This window comes from Sminthopsis crassicaudata, chromosome 4 (genome assembly GCF_048593235.1).
Source record: "Sminthopsis crassicaudata isolate SCR6 chromosome 4, ASM4859323v1, whole genome shotgun sequence".
In the NCBI taxonomy this organism is placed as follows: Eukaryota; Metazoa; Chordata; class Mammalia; order Dasyuromorphia; family Dasyuridae; genus Sminthopsis; species Sminthopsis crassicaudata.
Genome location: NC_133620.1, coordinates 285,502,314 through 285,521,903, shown reverse-complemented (window position 1 = coordinate 285,521,903; position 19,590 = coordinate 285,502,314). Strand labels below are relative to the sequence as shown.

The following is a 19,590-nucleotide window of genomic DNA, read 5'->3' as shown; positions in this document are numbered from 1 at the left end:
AAGAACAATAATATTCCATGATATTCAAATACTATAACTTATTCAGCCATTCTCCAATTGATGGGCATCCATTCATTTTCCAGTTTCTGGCCACTACAAAAAGGGCTGCCACAAACATTTTGCACATGTGGGTCCCTTTTCCTTCTTTAAAATCTCTTTGGGATATAAGCCCAGTAGAAACACTGCTGGATCAAAGGGTATGCACAGTTTGATAACTTTTGAGCATCGTTCCAAATTACTCTTCAGAATGGTTGCATCCATTCACAGTTCCATCAACAATGTATTATTAGTGTCCTGGTTTTCTCACATCTCCTCCAACATTCATCATCATCTTTCCCTGTCATTTTAGCCAATTTGACAGGTGTGTAATGATATCTCAGAGTTGTCTAATTTGCATTTCTCTAATCTAGTGATTTTGAGCACCTTTGCATGTGGCTACAAATAGTTTCAATTTTTTCATCTGAAAATTGTTCATATCCTTTGACCATTTATCAATTGGAGAATGACTTGAACTATTAATAAATTTGAGTCAGTTCTCTATATATTTTAGAAATGAGGCCTTTATCAGATCCTTTGTATGTAAAAATGTTTTCCCAGTTTATTGTTTCCCTCTAATCTTGTCTGCATTACTTTTGTTTGTACAAAAACTTTTTAACTTAATATAGTCAAAATTATCTATTTTATGATTCAATAATGATCTTTAGTGGTTCTTTGGTCACAAATTCCTTTCTCCTCCACATATCGGAGAGGTAAACTATTCTATGTTCTTCTAATTTGTTTATAGTATCATTCTTTACATCTAGATCATGAACCCATTTTGACCTGATCTTGGTATACACTGTTAGATGTAGGTCTGTGCCTACTTTCTGCCATACTAGTTTCCAATTTTTCCCACCAGTTTTTGTCAAATAGTGAATTCCTGTCCCCAAAGGTGGGGCCTTTGGGTTTGTCAAATACTAAATTGTTATAGTCATTGACTATTTTGTTCTGTGAACCTATATTTGTTAGCCAATACCAAATGGTTTTTGATGACCAGTGCTTTATAATATAGTTTTAGATCTAGTACAGCTAGGCCACCTTCATTTGCTTTTCTCTTCGTTAATTCCTTTGAAATTCTTGACCTTTTGTTCTTCCAGATGAATTTTGTTTTATTTTTTTTTTTTTAGTTCAGTAAAATAGTTTCTTGGGAGTTTGATTGGTATAGCACTAAATAAAGATTAGTTTAGGGGATATTGTGGTCAATTTTAGTCACTTTTTAAACATAGTTCCAAACTGCTTTACAGAATAATTAAAACAATTCACAGTTGTAATATACTACACCTTTCTTTCCTGTAACCCCTCCAGTATTAATAATTTGTTTTTTCTCATCTTTATCAGTTTGCTAGGGGTGAATAAAAGCTCAATTATTTTGTATTTCTCCTATTAATTAGGAACAGTCTTTTATATATTTGTTTAATTTTCAATCCTTTTTTCCCCAATTTAAAAATTATAAACTTGACAAATCTCAGTTAGTAGTTTCAGAGAAGGTTGCCCATGAAACTGTGATTCTTATGTATAGCTTGCTTTTTTCCCTAGCTATGTGATAACCTCAACTTTTTCATGTCCTTTGACCAAAAATGGCTCTTGGTCTTATATATTTCACAGGGTGCTTTCTACTTTAGAGTTGTTAATGCTTTGTTCTATTTAAATGTATAAATGTGAGCTATTTAAAATTACTACATGCTTACTTTCTTAGTTATATAGTTTTAATTCCTTTTTTTTGGTAGTGTGCATTTTATCCATTCTTGTATTCTCCCTGGAGCTGATGAAAACAAAAATGATTTTTGAATAATTAATTTATCTGTTTGTTATTCTGGTCTAATTTATCAGGCATTTAGAACTGCAAAGCTGTTGAAAATGTTTGTCGGGGTAAATGAAACCTTGGCCCAGCTGCTTTGGGAGAGTCATTCCTTTAATGCAGCACAATGGGATCCACTGTCAAAACAAGATCATGTGGTTTGGCGAAGAGCTATGCCTCTGAAGCAAGATGTTGACTGCTGCCAAACTAATACTGAGACGGGAAAAGAGAACAAATGAGCAGACATATTTTGGGTAGAAACAACAAAGAAGCTTCATCAGGTGTTAGGTGATTCCTTCCTCTCCCTTGAGTTAGAAATTTGCAAACCAACACCAAAGCTTGAAACTGGTGTTCTCATTTAAGTACTTGTCTCTGAGCCACAAAGCAAGTTATTATTGAGATATGGTGGACTTTTTGTTCAGGATGGTGCAAATCAGAGATCTCTGTACCCACAGTGTTGACTTAGATGTCCTTTCTGTATGTTCTTTCTCATAGCTCTTGATAAACCTGCCCATTCAGGTCTGGTCTGTGTTTTCTAGTAGGAACTTATTTGTGGCGTTTGGAGTTGGAGGAAACTGGCAATTGGTTTTATTTGTGCATTATCATTTGGATAATGCTGCAGATGATAATTAGCTTCAAACTAGGCACTTGGTTGACAAATCCCCAAGGCCACCTTATCTGCATAATACCTTTTTTGAGTTTTAAATCTAAAATAACATTCTGTTTATAAACTTTTCTGAGACTTAAAGGAAAAGGTACTTGTAACTTTTTGATTCCTTGACTACAAAAAAAATCACATAAATGAAGTAGTCAAATCTTATACGTATTAAGTGATGTGGAATAGTTTATCATTTTTAAAAAACTAAACTGTGAATCATTTAAGTTAAATTGAGATTAACCTTTTTCTTGTCATGCTATAGTTTATAATTCTTACCACTAGGTGGTAGCAATAGAAGAAAAAAAAAATTAAAATAAAAAAAATAAGGGGCAGCTAGGTGGCGCAGTGGATAGAGCACCAGCCTTGAATTCAGGAGGACCCAAGTTCAAATCTGGTCTCAGACACTTAACACTTCCTAGCTGTGTGACCCTGGGCAAGTCACTTAACCCCAGCCTCAGAAAAAAAAAAGAAAAAAAAGAAAATCAAAAAAATATGTAAGGGGTGGTAATTAAATTGAGATGTGATACTTAGCATGGAGGAAATTTCCAGTGTGGGAATTCCCTTCACAAATGAAAATCACAACTTTTGATTTAGTAGATTATTTCTAGACTATTATTATATGAGGCACATAAAGTTTGTTCAGAATCACACAGCTATTAGGTAATGAGAAGTGGGATTTGGACTCATCTTCCTGTTCCATACTGTCAGTACAACTCCACCAAAAAGAAGAGGAAAATTTAAGACATGCTAGAATGAAAAACAAGGGTTTGAGAAATGAATTAGTCAAACAACCAACATTTATCAGTATTTACTGTATGTCAGGAGATATTAGAGCTGGAGATAGGTATAAATGAAATAATGCCTTCCCTAAAAGAATTCTGTTTCTATTAGAAGTGACATGTACATAAAAACATTTTTATAGTGCTTTAAAATCTGTAGATCACTTTGCATATATTATTGCATTTGATCCTCAGAACCCTATAAGGTAGATACTATTGTTCCCATTTTATAGATGAGGCAGCCTAAGAGAAGATCACACAGCTTGTAAGTGCCTGAGGTAGGATTTGAACTTAGGTTGTCCTGACTCCATGTCCAGTGTTTTGATTTATTTGTATATACATAAATGTAGAATGTATACAGAATAAAAATACAGGGCAACTTTGAAAGGGAGGGTGTTAGAAGTTTGGAGATCAGGAAGGGCCTCATGTGGTACTTGAGCAGACTTTGGAGGAAAGGAGATTTAGAGAAAAAGTCTGGGCCTGGGTGACAAGCCATACAAAAGGCACACAAAAGAAAAAATGAGAATGCCTAAATGAGAAACAAGATCACCAGCTTAACAGAACTCTGTAGTAAGAGGAAAGAGAATAATGAATGTCTGGAAAGAAAGTTAGATAGGGATAAGGTTATAAAAGGCTTTAAATGCTAAATTAGATTTGATCCTGTAGAAAACTACTAGATTTTATTAAGTAGGAAATGTGATGTGATCAGACTTGTGTTAAAGAAAATCATGTTGGCACCTGTATAGAGAATGAATTGAAGAGGGAGAGAGTTGAAGTAACAAGACCACTTACAAATGTTTTAGTCTATTAGAATTGAACTAGGAGGAGGACACCACCAAGTAAGATAAGAAAAGCAGGTCATGTGGTAAAGGAAGGAGAGAAGGTGAAGAAAGAGCAACAAAGAGAATAAAAGAGGAAAAAACTTAAGGACAGCAGTAGGGAGGTAGAAGTAAGAAAAGGCTGTTGGAAAGAACTGAAGCTAGAAAGAATGATGGAAAAGGAGAGAAGAGAAATGGAGGAAGATGAACATGGGTAAAAAAGCTGTTTAGTAATAGCAAGCCATTTATATTTGATTTAAAATGGATATTAGAGCCCTTAAAGATCACTCTGCATAGCCCTTTTATTTTATAAAGAACTCAGGCCCAGAGACTAATAGTAGCAGAGTTAGGACAAAACCCAATTTTCTTGATGTCCAAAGGAGATCATCAGGCAGTATATGACATCATCAATATATATATATATACATATACATATATATGTGTGTGTGTGTGTGTGTGTGTGTGTGTGTGTGTGTGTGTGTGTATGCCTTTCAAATGTTCTTTTTATTTTTACAAGAAATCATTGAAATAGACATGTTGGAAAATTCAAGAAAAATGACATACACTTTCATCTTTGGCCTGGCATAGAGATCAGAACATTATTTGGAATTTAGGTCCACACTTGTTAAGTGTCTGCTTACTGTGAGCCAAGCACTGACAGAAAACGGAAAGCAATTTGATCTGCCATTTAATTGATATTTTCTGGCAAAGGAACTCACTCTTCCAAGGCAAGGTGTCACATTTTCTAAAATAAAAAACTTGCTCAGGACCACATAGCCAGATTGGTAGCTGTTAGTGCAATGATTAGAACACCAGGCCTAGAGTTGGAAGACCTGAGACCAGCTGTGTAATCCCAACTTCTCTTTGACTCAGTTTCTTCATCTGGAAAATAAGAATACTAAAAGCCCCTATCTTCCAGGATTGTGAAGATTAAATGAAATAAAATTTGTAAAGTGCCTAGCACAATGTCTGTCACATAGTTGTTATTTTTGTCTTGTCTGACTCTTTGTGACTTCTTTAGTTTTTTCTTGTCAGATACTGGAATTGTTTGCCATATACTTCTCTAGTTCATTTTACAGATGAGAAAAAGGAGGTAAACTTTGAAGTGATTTACTCAGGATCTTTTAAATAGCAAGTAAATGTCCAACTTTGAACTCAAAAGAAGACTTCAGGCTCAATGTTCTACCTAGCTCCCCTAGTAGTTGGCACATAGTAGTTATCAAAAAATTGCTAGCATCATCATTTTTTGTTGTTTATATTAGAGCAATGACTTGGTCCTAGATTATGTGATTAACTCTATGTAATATACCCAGCAAGCCTTTTTATTTTTCTTTTGTGATTCATTTTTTCAGAATAATCGTAGCTTTTTATTTTTCAAAATACATGCAAATTTAGTTTTCCTCATTCACTCTTGCAAAATCTTGTACTCCAAATTTTTCTCCCACATTCCCCCCCCAACCCCTCTCCTAGATAGCAAGTAATCCAATATAGATTAAATATGTGCAATTCTTCTAAACCTATTTCCACATTTATCATCCAGCAAGCCTCTGTTGAGGGAATACAAAGATAAATAAGCCATAGTCCTCACCCTTATTCAGTTTACTTTCTAATAGAAGAGATAAAATATGCACATAAATAAGTTTAAAAAAAAAACCCCAAAGAATTAAGGACAAAGCAGAAGTCCAAATTCTGTGAGATTGGAAGTAGAATTAATTTCTAGCTGGAAGTATCAGGTACAGTGGTTCTTCCTTGAGGAAGTGATAGTTAAACTGTGCTCTAAAGGAAGGGAAACATTTCAAATGTGTAGTAGGGCCCAGCCATCCTATTCCATGCATAACACATAATATGAACAAAGGTGTGGTGGAGAGAGAAAACAGGCAAGATTACCATTTCTAGGCATTTTTGACATCTGCTTTGATTGGACAGCAATCATCTCCCTCAAGTTTTGGCCCTTAAAGGAAGTTGTTAGACATTTCTGGTAGTAGGGGAAAAGGCTATTTAATGTAGAGAAGATATTGTCACTATAAAGGTAATGAGCAGAAGACTTCTGCCTGCAGGTAAGGACATGCTGGAAAGACACAGGAGGATAATAGATACTATCCTCACGACAACTAGGATGTTCTAGCAGAGCTGTTTAAAAGCCACATTTAATTGTGACTTTAACAGATATTCATTGTAAAAGGAAGAAAAAGGAAAAAAGTATTTGCTGTCTTTAGGTTTAGACTCCAGAAAATATTTTGGAGGTGAGAATAGCAGGCTAAAAACAAGCTAATTAAGAATGGAATTAATCACCCAGATTTGACATATCAGTTATCTTTTGGGCTTAATGTTCTCTGTTTCCTTGAGTTTTAATGAGACCATGTTTTGAAAGATTTTGGACCTGAATTACATTTTAACACAATATCATTCTTCAGAGAACACCAAGGAACCCCAGAATGGAACAAAAACATAAAATAATAGAACATGATAAACAAAACTGTCTGATGTTAGGAGGAAAAAATACTAATAAGGCCTTTGCTAAGTCAGATGAATTGTCTTGGAAAGGCATAGAACTTCAGAGCAAGGGACTTTGGTGATTATTAAAGAAATGTTGTTAGACAAGTGATTACTTTCATCAAATTTTGAGTATTTTCTCAGCATTTCTGACCTAGTCTGGGCTGATGAGCTGAAGAAATGATGGATTTTAGTCTGAATTGAGAAATAGTAGTTTAAAAGTATGATTTGCTAGTTGTCAGTGAACTGGCTTATTATCTAGCCAAGTGTATTAGTACTCTTCACTTTACACAGAGGTTCTATCCTCACAAAGTTTTAGTGAATCAAATCTCTTTTCTCTCCAGCTTTCTCTTATTTCATGCCTTCTTTTATCATAATCTTTTTTTCCTATGCATACTCACATGGAGGTATGTCCTTTCACTTTCCCATTTTGTAGGCTGAGAAATTTGTAGAGTCATCATATAATGGAAATGCCACATGCCAGTGACACCTGCTTTGTGGCCAGCACCCCTGATTCATGTCATTGGCTTTTACACAGATATTTGCATTTGTATATTTGGCTTTCGTTTATGAAACTTTGGACTTTACTAGGTGTTGATCTTTTTGTATTTGTTTTCTTCCCTCTCCCTGCCTTACCTAGAATGTGATGACTGGTGGAAAACAGACTGCAACCCGAACAACTCCACCATTCCTCCTAACTGCACTGGCTGTGCATTGATTACAGGCCTCCAAGTGGTACCACTGTTGTCACAATTACCCTCCCAATTTGAGAAACTCCAACCTCTGCTGATCAAGGTAAAAAGAAACCTGGTTCTTTTGATGATTAATTAGGCAAAACTAAGGAAGTCCCCAAGGCTTCCCAGCAACGACCAATAATGGCTTTTGTCTTGTGTTTTGCTTTATTTTTGTTTTGCCTAAGACTGGACAGTCTCTGTCATCCAAGAATCTTCAGCTTTTTCAGTGCCAGTACCCAGAATTGACAGAAGGGATCTCAGAAGGAATATTAGCCCGGTGGTGGAATTGTTTCCCTCATCAGCGTTTCCCTTTTAGTTTCCCTTGGTGAGTCTCAAGAATGAGTGGGTTGCGCTCTGAGCCTGGATGCTGGGAAGGAGCATAAAAGAAGTGCATGATATTTGCAAGCAGAGTTTAAAAATATAATGATTAGAGTTGATGAACAGAAAAAGGTGTGATATGAAGCAATTTTCAGTTTGTACATTATGTGGAGCTCAGATTAAGTGCAAAAATTAACAAAAAAAATAGAGACAATGGTGCTTGCCTTTGGGATTTTGTTTCTTCCTTGGTGTAAGGGAATGGGAAGCCCATTTTCTTCAAGAGTGAAAATATCAAAAAAAAAAAAAAAAAAAAAAAAAAAAAAGGTGAAAATATCTTCAGAAGAAAGGGCTTTTTGTCCCCACTTATTTTTATGAAATTTGCTGGTAATTTGCTCTTCCTCTTCCTGTCTTATGTTTCTCCAAAGCAAGAATTACAGTTTTCATCCTCAATTATGCAAGGACTTCATTTAGCAAGCTGATTTAAATTCATTTTCTCTTCCTTCCCTGTATTGCACTAAAAAAAGAGGGTTAGAAAGAAGAGACAAGTTTGCATTATCTGTGCATTGGGGTAGCCCTTTTCTCCTTCTTCTTCCTTATTCTTTCTTTAGTATCTTTCCCCTCAATCCCCCTATCTTTCCCTTTTTTCTTCTTTCCTTTTTCCCCCTCCTGGCCACTTCTGTTTGTTTTCCAACACGAGATGAATAAGTTATTTTTTGCTACTTTCTTCATGTTATTTTAGCTGGGCTTAGTCAACATCCCACTCTCTTGTACAAATTGTGGTTATGGAATGCTTTTGTGTTAGGTTTGTTAAATAATTTATTTAAGTTATTTTTAATGGAACAGATGTCAAAGATAAGCCCTGTTATTTTTCCATCCACTGCACACTATATTATTCCTTCCTTATTTTGTTCTCTAGAACATGGCAAAAGTTCCACTTTCCCCAGTATGATCTTTTTTTTCTGTCTACTATTTCATAGGAGCAAACCTCTGAATAGAACAAACATTCTACATCAGCTTTTTCCTGTGTTCAGTTCCTTGCCATTTCCCAAAGATGTCTCCTTGAAAAGCTGCTTTGTTGCCCACCAACCACCTGTACTAGGGAGTAAGGTGAGAAGTCGAACAATAAGCATTTGTTAATGGTCTACAATGTGCCAGAAAATACAAAGAAAAAAATGCAAAGTGACCTTCCCCCTAAGGAGTTTACTCTTCTTGTCAGAGAAAAATAGAAAGTCATTTTTGGAGAGGAGACCATTACCTGGGAGATGAAGAGAAGCCTTATGTAGAAAGGCTTGAAAGAAACTAGGGATTTTTTGAAACAGGGCATAATCTTTGAGAATTATGAAAGTCTCTTTTATATATTGGGAAAATGAGGATGGTTCTTTGCCATTAATTGGGTTTTATTTATGTAGATTCTACTAACATTTTCTGAGGATTACGTTCTTGTTGACATTTCCTGTTTGGTCATTTTCTACTCATTTGAGTTCATTTAACATGGAAGAGCTACATATGTGAATCAGGACATTTTTTTCCTTCTGCCCACCTTGCAACAGCGTTAAAGTGTGGTTTCTTGGAGAATCTTAGAGGTAAAACTTTTTTCCTTAGGTCCTGTGCCTGTTACATCATCAGGGCTGATGATACACATAGTAGGTACAAAGACACACTTGCTATGTGCACTCTGCCTAAAAATATTTTCCACTTGTCTCCAGTGTGCTTGATATTCCTCCACCCCTGTTAATTCTTATAAGAGTAGCCATTCTATCAGCTGCTACACACAGGACAGGCAAGGGCAATCTAACTGGAGCAGCAAAGCACTCCCAAGGGAGAGATTAAAAGCAGCATGTCCAGACAGCTCAAACCACAACAACTTTGACCACCATTTCTCCTTAAATTCCCCACCCTTGGCTAAGGGAGATATAATTAGGACCCTGACTCAACAGTCTTGGAAATAGCAGTGCTCCCAAACCACCAAGACCTCCTTCTAGCCCATCTTTTGTAGCCATTATTGAAGGGAGAAATTATTGTGGATAAGGTGCTCACTTTATTCACCATGTGACAAGTTTAAAAGCTCATGAAAATATGTTGTCCTAGAAAGTCCAGTAAATGGTGATGCTAAGTTCTTGTCAGGGCTTTAAGAGTCCATTATGCTGGTAGAGGATGGAACTTAGAGCCCTGAACATAATAAATTCACCTCCATAATTACCCTGTATTTCTGGATGACCAACTTTTTTTACCTCATTTTTCTTACTTGAAAATTAGGGTTAGTCACATCAACCTGTTGTATAAGGATGCTGAGAAACCTGACTGCAAGATCTCTGTAAGATAGAGGGCCTTCATCACATTCCACTCAGTTATTATAGAATCTTGTCTATTAAATTACCAAATAATTTTTAAAATTGGCCCACAAGGCAAAAAATTTAATTCCTGTTCCCTATCCTGGCCTTTTGCCCAGCTCTTGTCCCATGTACTTCTTATCTAAAGGTTCCCTATTGCCCTGAGCTCTGGTGCCAGCCCTGCTCCCAGATGACTTCCTGTCCCTGACCACTGCTAGCTTCAGTCCTGCTGCTATCATTGTACCCATTGTTCTGAATGTGTTGCCCTGGCAACAGCAGTAGGAATGGGATTTTCTGGCCTGGTTTGTAGCAGTGAGCTTTAGTGTAAGGGGGGGGTGGTGGTGGTGGTAACCTGGGCAGGAGCTGAGGCTCATGGCTGTGGAGAGGGGATAATGGGTAGGAACTACAGATCAAGGGCTCCTCTCTTGTTGCTCTAAATATCCAAAAGAGTAGGAGTTGAGGAGGTGAGGCTCCATTGTAGTGATAATTGGTTATATTTCGATAGTGATGCATATTTGTGGCTTATAAATCTAGAGTTGTATGGGACTTCAGGTTAGCTAGTCCAACCTCAGGAGCTTTCTGTCATTTTACAGAGGAAACTGAGATCCATGCAGGTTCACATAGTTAGTGAATATCAGAAGTAGGATTGGAACCCAATCCTATGACACTAGAGTCAGTGCTCTTTTCACAATAATATTTACGGGTTAGATAGTATAAAATATTCCTTGTTTTACAGATTCTGAAGCTGAGACTCAGGTTATATAGTTAGTATGATAACTCAGAGAGCAAGGATTTTTATTCTCAATTTCCATGAGGAAACTGAAGCTCATAGAGATTAAGGGACTTATTCGTGATTGCAAAGCTATTAAATGTTAGCCAGAATTCAAACCCAGATCTCTACCAATTCCCAAGCTTTTTTTTTTTTTTTTCCCCTTACTGTAAGGCTTCCTCTTTCTCTGAAGTTATAAATTAGCTTATAAGGAGTCCTAAAGTAGAAGCATTTTATCTTTCATTTTCAGTGCCCAGCTCTTAATCGAGCAGTTAATGCTAGCATTCAAGTTGGCCAATGGACTTTATAACCCCCTTGTTTTTCTCTCTCTGTGCAGATGCGTGCAGTGCACGACCTATTTGTCATCGGCAGTGGTGAGGGCATCATGTACCTCACTCCTCCTACTGAGTGCAGAAAGCACTGTAATACTGTGGTGATGCAGCTGGAGCCAGGGGACATTGGTATGTATGGAGCTCTCTCAGAGAACCTTCCTTCCTTCCTCTTTAAGGCAGTTTTGCTTAAAATTATTTGGAGAAGGAGCATATTTTGTGCTGAGAGGATACGTGTGTGTGTGTGTGTGTGTGTGTGTGTGTGTGTGTGTCTGTGGTGTGTATGTATTTGCTATGATAGGTCATTGTGCTTCCATTCCCCTAAATCAGTTTTTTTTTTTTTTTTTAATGAGTTTTATTGGTTTGGGAAGGAGAAAGGAAGAGGAAAGAGATGGAACTTTTTTTGTGAAGACACTCATTACAAAAATAAATGCAATTCAGATGTCTAAAGCACCCAATGCTAGTCACACTGTTGAGTGACCCTGTTGTTATATAGTCTTTTTTGTTCTTTTGGATTTTTATTGTCTTTTTGTTGGTGGGATTCTTCTCTTTACTTGAGGTCTTCAGGAGGAAGCTGTATGATACACACTGTATTTGTTTGGATATCTCAAGTTCCATTTTAACTTTTAATTCTTGAGACACTGATTTTGTTTATAGGATTGAGGAGAAATTTATCTTTCACATTATCCTGTCTTGTCATATTTCCAATCAGTCAGGAAAGATTTAGAATATACAAAACTAAATCAAATTCTAAATTTTATTTTTAGATTTTTAATTTAAATTTAAAAATTTTAAATTACATTTTAGATTAAAAATTAAACCATAACTATAGCAGCACACAGTATGAGCATTGATTTGAACTGGTTTAAGAATCTCTAGTGGGGGGAAAATGGCATAGGTATGGTAGAAATAAGCAAGAATTATTGTAGAAAGAACCTAAACAGATTTCAAATTTTTAAACTTATTTTCTTTACATTGAAAATGATGTTTAGCAATATTAAATTTTTACCTGAATAAATTTGAATGCACTATTTTTATGTTCTGAAAATCCATAGCACTTCAAAAATTATTATACCTCATAAAGAGAATGTTTCCCAAATTCATGAGCCCTCAAAGTGGTGCCCAGAAAGAAAAGTTAAAGATATATACCTTATAAAAGATATATATATATATATATATATATATACACACACACACACATATATACATATGTATATCGATATATAGATATACATACATACATATATATATGTATATGTATAAAAGATATATATCTTTTTACCTCTCTAGGCCTCAGTTTCTCACATGTAAAATGTGAGATGTGTTAAAATGAGGGTATGAGTTAGAAGTAGATCTCAAATGTTTTTCCATTTATAAATCCTATGATTATAAATCCTGATTGCTTTAAGCAGGCCTCTCTCAAATTGCTGCTGTATTAGTTTACACTTTACATGGATTAATTATAATTAAGTAATTTAGTATCAAAGGTTTCTTAAACTTGAAAACATACAATAGCAGATTAGTATTATTATACATATATATGTATATATATTTAGAGAATACTATGTTTCACAAACTTATGATATGGGAAGAGTGCAGATTTTAACCCCCCTATTCATTAAGTTCCAGAGAAGTTAAATAACCTTGCCCCAAATCACAAACTTGTTATTGTCACAGCTGAAATTTGAACCTAGGATCCAGAATCAGAATCTTATAGACCTAGAGGCCATCCAATCCAATTTATTACCTGAAAAGGTTGGTCTTTCTACATTCTATCTGAGAAATGGTTACCTGAATTTTTCTTAAAGGTCTCGTTTGAGACAAAAGATGCTACCTCCCATATCAGCTCATCCTACTTTGTAAATTCTGACAGGAAATTCAGGGCTCTGCACAGTGCCACAAGCAACTATAAGAGGTAGTGATAAAAGGGTTAGCAAATAATTTCCTTTATGTGCTCTGCTTATTTACATCAAAATAGACTTATAGACCATTAGAAGCGATATCATATAATGTGCTGGAGCATCATTCAGTTTACTACTGACTTTTTTAGTTTTTGATAATGTACCTGTCTTTGCACCACCAAATAAAAATGATTCCCCTGTTGTTCGTTTGCTCCCAAAGGCTATGCCAGCGTGGATCATTGGAAGATAAGTGTTGGACCAAGAGGAACAGAGCCCTTGGTGATCTGTGACGGAACCACCAACTCAGAAATGTAGAGAAACAGGATTCTGTCCCAGGAGAACCTGGTAGAGCTGAAGAGAAGATCAGGTTGATTGGGTGGGCGGGGCGGGAAATAAAAAAAGACCGAAACAAAGAAATTTCTTTTCAGGGGTTGGTTACTTAGTAGTTTTCCCTTTGCATGTGTGATTCTGTGATTCAGCTAGTTGATGTGCTCATTGTAGCCTTGTGTATGATAATAGTCATACTCATTCTATAGATAGACTGTGAAGAATTCACTTTCCCATAGGTTGCTTAGACTAAAGTCTGTGTTCCTGATGGGCTTCAAATATTGTCTTGACACCTTGGAAAATTCTCAAGAAAAGAGGGAACACTCAAAAAAATATGGCATCTGTTTGATCTGATATCTTGCAGCTGAGACCCACCACAATTCCACTGAGAAGGGGGAATAGATTCTGCCCTTCTTGCTAACTCTTAAGTTTACCACTTTCAGCTTTTTGACACAGGAATTGCAAAACTGTCTTCCTGAGTGCCCAAGCATTTTTAGGTCCTTCTCTCCTGAGACTTTGTTTAGGCTTCCATATTTTGCAGATCTATAGTAGAAGATCCTTGAGGAATGGTTTCATTGTTACCCAACTATTACTGGTTATAGAGTAGCCCATGTTATTAGTAAGATAAACTTTGAGCAACCACTTTTTTTCAGCACACTTAGGAAGTGTATTTCTTTCCCATTATCTTTTCTAGAGACCTTAGGGATTTCATACTGACTGGAGCCTGGTGGTAATTTGATCAGGCAGTTTCTAGGGGTAATAGTCTCCCAAGTTGTTCATATTCTCCAGTTTAGGTTTTTTTTTTTTTTTTTAATCTTTGTTTTCTAAGTAACACATCTCATGATCCCACCCGTGTCAAGGGATTCTGTTTTGCTTTCCCAAAAAGTCTTGGGGGGGAGAGGGGAGGAGTATTGCTAAAGTAAGCCAGCCTGGGAAGCAGTCTCCTCCTTGGCCTTGATCTTTAGGATTTGAATTTCTTCTGTGAAAGATGTTTTACAGATGTGTCAAGCTGATGTCATAGTGTGGTTAGGGGAGGAACTCAGGACATGGATTGTTGGCTGACGTGGTGGGGTGTGAGGCTGCAGTTTTATTGAGAAATAAGGTGGGTTGTTGCTTTTTTCAGTCTTATAAACTGTGTGCTTTGGTTGGGCATTTGAGTCTAGTAAAAATTGTTTTGAAATGCTGTCATTCAGCACCAACAGTATGGCATAAATGGTAGGGCTCATTTCTTGTTCTGCTGCCTTTCTTGAAAATGTTAAGATAGTATCTAATGGGTGGGTAGACCATTGCTCAGAAAAAGACAACAAGATCATCCTGTGATTGTATTTGGTGCTGCAGGAAGTCAACAGATCTTTTTGTTAGAGAATTCTATTACCGAGTAGAGATTACTAGTGTTGAGGGCTATTCTCCAGATTCTTCTGTCTTATGAGTCATGTGGACCCTTCTTCTACTTAATTTGATTCCTTATATTATATTCCTACCTGTTGTTTTATAAAGGACACATAAGAATTGAGATTGATAGTTCCATAGCTTCTGTGGGAGTGAGTCATTTTGAACCATCCCAGATTATACTTGATGAACGGTCCTAGATTAAAAAAAGTAATGGATTATATTATGTGGAACCATTGGTTAAAAAGCAGCAGTCCCTTTTTTATACTAGTATCTCCTTGTAGAAAATATTTTAGCATCATGACTCAGGATCACTTTAGAATCAGAAAAGCTTAAGTAAATATGAAGAGTTGCTCAGAGCTCCCTCCATCTGGAGTGTGCAGGGGAATTTAATTTATTGATTCAGCTTTAGCTATTTCTGGTACCTCCCGCTAGGTATGTACCCATCTTTTCCCTGCCTTTGAAAGGCTACTCCATGATAGATGTTGGTGGCTGGGCTGTCTGGGTTTATCTCTTGGAGAAGCAAGTGAGAATGTAGTGACATCATAAACATTTAGAGCCTATTCAGAACTGAAAGAGACCTTAGAGACCTTCTCACTTAAGTCCCTTTTTTGAGAGATTATGAAAGAAATGGAGGGGCCCAGGTTACCCAGACAGTTGAAGGCAGAGGCAGGAGTTGAACTCAAGAGGCTTTAACTCCAGATCTGTGGCTTTTTCCCTCCATCCCATGTGCCTCTAAGCTCAAAGACTCTGGAGAATGCCACATATACATGAAACTGTGTCTTTGAGGATTAAGCAGGGAGGTCTTAGCAGACCCACCATTGAAAAGTCATCCATCATGATGATGTTTCTGTAGCTGTGATTTTGCCAGTTCCATAAGACTTTTGTGACAAAGTTATTAGAAATTATTAATAGAGACTTCCAAATTTTACCATTGTTTTGAAGATGTTTGCTTGATGGTCTGAAAAGTGAGTCTTAGGGACTAGATTGAAGGGTCATTTAAAATTTTACCTGTTTTGATGGGTTGCTGTGGCCAAATATAGGTTTTGTTGCCTGCTGACCAGCCTATGGCTGCTGTGCCTCAATATTTCTACTCTGGTTTTCATAAAGTAAGTTTTGTCTGTTCCAAACCTTGGAACCATGCTTCAGAGCCTTACCAACTTGAGAACCTGCCAGAGTTTACACTCCATTAGCAGTGCCTTTGAGTTCACCTAGAGTCACTTTCATGCCATGTTGAAGCATCTGCCTAAGACCTCTTTGAAATTCACTACTGGTAGTACTTGATACAAACCGAGTTGGCTGTCCCTGGCTTTCAGATGCACACTATTATCAAGAATGGGAGGTGACTGAAGCTGCACAATGAGACCTGTACATGGGACAAGATCAGGCTTTCATTTTCCCAGAGCAGAGAGAATTTCATTGCTAGAAACTTGTCTTTACCTCTGTTTTTGGAGTTTGACTGCTTTGGCATATAATCCAGTTGACTTTGGCCCCTTTTGTTAGATTAAAATATCTCTATTGAGATAAAAAATGGGGATAGCAGGGAGAGCATAGAGATATTAGATACTGGTTTCCAGAGCTTTCTATTTCTTGGAGTCTGGTCTAAGAAAAGACCTAGAGACCATTCATTGGCCTGTGTCTTTTACCACATACTCCTATTCTCCTTCAGTGTCCTATTGTGGACTCTGGAGGTGACCCTGACTTACCAGAGACTGTCCTGAGACCACAAGCTTTTGCGGGCCTTTTAACATTCATCTGGGAAGAAGGGCTTTAGTTGGAAGCTCTGAAAGAAACTGATATGAATCCAGCCTAGAATTCTGTTAAGATAGAGACCTGATGATAATCAGAAGATAGACTACCAGGTGATTTTCCTTTTTGACCATAGCAACCCACAGAAATTTATTTGCAAAGGCAAGAGGAGAAGGGACTATGCTTTGTTTTGGTGGAAAGAACTATAGTAGTGGGAAATACTGATTCTTAAAGGCAAAATGTTAGTTGGTATAGAGGACATCTATAAACAGAACAACAAACAGCCTTCTGTAGCATTCAAGTAGTCATTTAATAGTTAAGGAATGGAATAAGAAAATAATCAATTGAATATCAAAGGGGAATTAGGCCATCTTGAGGGGAAAGGCATAGAAGCTGGTAGGCTTTAGAATTTATTATTCATTAGCATTTATTAAGTACATACCATGTATCAGGCACTGGGCCAAGTGCTGGGAATACAAATAAAAATGGAAGTCCCTGCCCTCAAAGACTTTTTAGTCTAATATATAAAGACAACACATAAAAAGAAGCAGCTAAAAAGAGGGATGGGGGAAAGGAGACTTAAAAAAACTTAATTAAAAATTCACAAGAATCTTCTTGAAGGAAATTCAAAGGATACAGGTGTCTTTTATGACAATCACAAATTTGGACACACAACCTGGTAGTTAGAAGATGGTCTTGGCCAAGACAATTCGCCAGGTCTGGGTGCTTTCAGGTATCGCCAGGAAAGGGTATGGCCCAGTTTTAGTTAAAGTTCCCTCAGTATTTGTTTTTCATCATTCTCTGTTCCTTTCCCAGAAGAGGGGAATCTTTCATGACCAGGGTCCTCTTCAGAAAGGAGCAGTGATTTCAAACCCATTAGTATCTAGAAAGGAGAAAGATAGTAGGCAGTCAACACTGTAATTCACAGCATTAGGGGTTTTTTCCTTCTTGTGGGTGGGTATCCTTTAATGTTAAAAAGGTAAGGCTTTAACTTTTTATGCTGGGTATTCAAAGTCTAGTCTCTTTCCTTCTCTTTCTGTTTTGCTTTACATAGTTGGAAAAGGCCAAATTGGGAAAGGAGAATTGATGTGGCAATGAAGTTAGAAAATGAAGTAGAAAGTTGTATCTAGTTGCAGAGACATTGAATGTAATTCCTGGGAGTTAGAGAATGGAATCTATTTCTATTTTTGAACTCCTGTTAGAAATAGAAGAGATCTCTTCACTGTCAGGTTCTGTCATCTACTCTACATGTCCCAGTGCTGATTTTATAACTTAAATAAGGTTCTATTCCTAAATTGCTTTGTAAGATTTTAAGTTAACAATTTTTATGTTTGATTTCTGAAAAGTTCCTGACTTGAGGAAAATATACAACCTTAAAAGTTGATGTCAAATAGGAAGGCTGTGGTGGTATAGTCCACTGCTATCAGCATTCACTTCTCTATCTACTCCTCCATCCAAAAATTTGCTTTTTCCATAGCACTGATACCAAGAGACTGCAATTTTAGAGAAAGACAAATTTGTAGAAAGAGACACACCTTCCTTTTCCCAATCTTATTGTACTCTTAGCCAACTCATGGATTGAGATGTTGAAGGCCTGAACAACTCTCTGGCAAGATGGAGAAAATTTTAGATATTGCCCATCTGTCAAGCTATCACTGCCATCATTCTTGAGGAGTTTGAATCTTATTCTCAACTGGGCCTTGCTACACCAGGTTTTTTAACCCAAAATTGTTATTATGATACTTTTTTGTTTTAATGTTACCTATTTTCCCCAATTCCTTCCCAGAGAGCTATCCTTTATATAACAAAACAATTTTTAGAGGGGGAAAAACATAGTTCAGGAAAACTGACCAGCACATTTAAAAAAAAAAAAAAAAAGCCTAGAATGATCTCTGTTGTTCCACCTCTGCAAGGCTAGTAAACTAGGATTCCAAAGTGGTGCAACCAGCCAGATGTCCGTCTGGACTCCAGCCACAACTCCAAGCTGCCTGTCATGGTCTAAAGTATGGGAGTCAGGTAAGCAGAATCTGTTGAAAATAGGAGGCACATATTAACTATCCAGTAAACCTTTTCCTCACTGAGAATCCTATAACTGTAAAAATATTTCTAGGGGAGGGAGTGAGTTTTGGAAGACTTAACAGGTGTTGTCTCTTATATAACACATCCAAGTGTACCACACCCTGTAAGCAATGAGGGCTTAAGTGCTAGTTTGCTAGTCATGCTCAGAAATCATCCACCCAGCACTTCAGGACATCTGGCTCTATTGCTGTTTGACTTCCTTGGCCTGAATAATTTAAATAAGAGGTTTTTTTTTTTTTTTTTTTTTTTTTTTGATCTGCCATTGTTTTTCTTGAGACCTTAAAACTTCCATACTTTTTTGGTGAGGGTTATTAAATAATTTTGGTAAGTAGATACATGTGTTATTGTGACTCTGCTTATATAATTACCACTTCTCCACCTCTTAGTGTGTGTCAGTCAACAGATACTTATCAACTCACTGCTGCAAAGGCTTTCGAACAGAAAGAGGAAACAAGCTCATGAATGGTGATATTAGAAAAAGCATCCAGTAAGCCACCTTTACCCACCTACAGCCAGTGGCTTTTTTTTTTTTTTTTTTTTTTTTTTTTTGCTATCACTGTACTTAACTCCCTTCCAGTCAGTTAGGTTTTGCTAACTTGAATTTTGTAATCTGTGGTATGAGTGACAGATAAATGGAAGCCACAGATAATCCGAAGTCTCATTTCAAACAGATAGGGCTTCAATCTTATTCCCCTTCCCAAAGCTACTTGATCAGTTTTGAACATGTAGTAAAAGCAATTGGGATTTGACCACCTCCTTTCCCTGTCATCCATTGCCAGTGGCATGCACAAATGCACAATGAAAAAGAATTTGAGAAGCCCAGAAAATCCAGGCTGAATTATCAGCCCCAATGAAGAGGGTACCTGGCAGAGAGGTGTGGTTTTCTTTGTATTTCTAGAAGGTCAGGGCTCTTCCTTTGCTTTGGAGCCTGGAAGCAGCTGCAGTTCATTATCAGTACTCTGTTTTGTTTGGAGAAGTTGGGTGTGTTGTGAAAATTGAGAACTTAGTAAGGTGGTAGTAATTTGTGCATAGTTAGTGATGTAAGTGTTGGAACTCCATATGCTATGAATATTTGTGGTT

At 36.9% G+C, this 19,590-nt stretch overlaps 1 protein-coding gene across 1 annotated transcript in view; it reads left to right on the top strand.

Moving 5' to 3' along the window:
• C4H6orf89 (chromosome 4 C6orf89 homolog) overlaps positions 1 to 13,383 on the top strand; it is a 37,163-nt gene extending 23,780 nt beyond the window's left edge. The window contains exons 4-8 of the mRNA XM_074311089.1: positions 7,226 to 7,380; positions 7,505 to 7,644; positions 8,615 to 8,744; positions 11,074 to 11,197; positions 13,187 to 13,383. Coding sequence (XP_074167190.1) covers positions 7,226 to 7,380; positions 7,505 to 7,644; positions 8,615 to 8,744; positions 11,074 to 11,197; positions 13,187 to 13,281 — 644 coding nt within the window. The 3' untranslated portion in view covers positions 13,282 to 13,383. The remainder of the gene's footprint in view (positions 1 to 7,225; positions 7,381 to 7,504; positions 7,645 to 8,614; positions 8,745 to 11,073; positions 11,198 to 13,186) is intronic.
• The last annotated feature ends 6,207 nt before the right edge of the window (positions 13,384 to 19,590 follow it).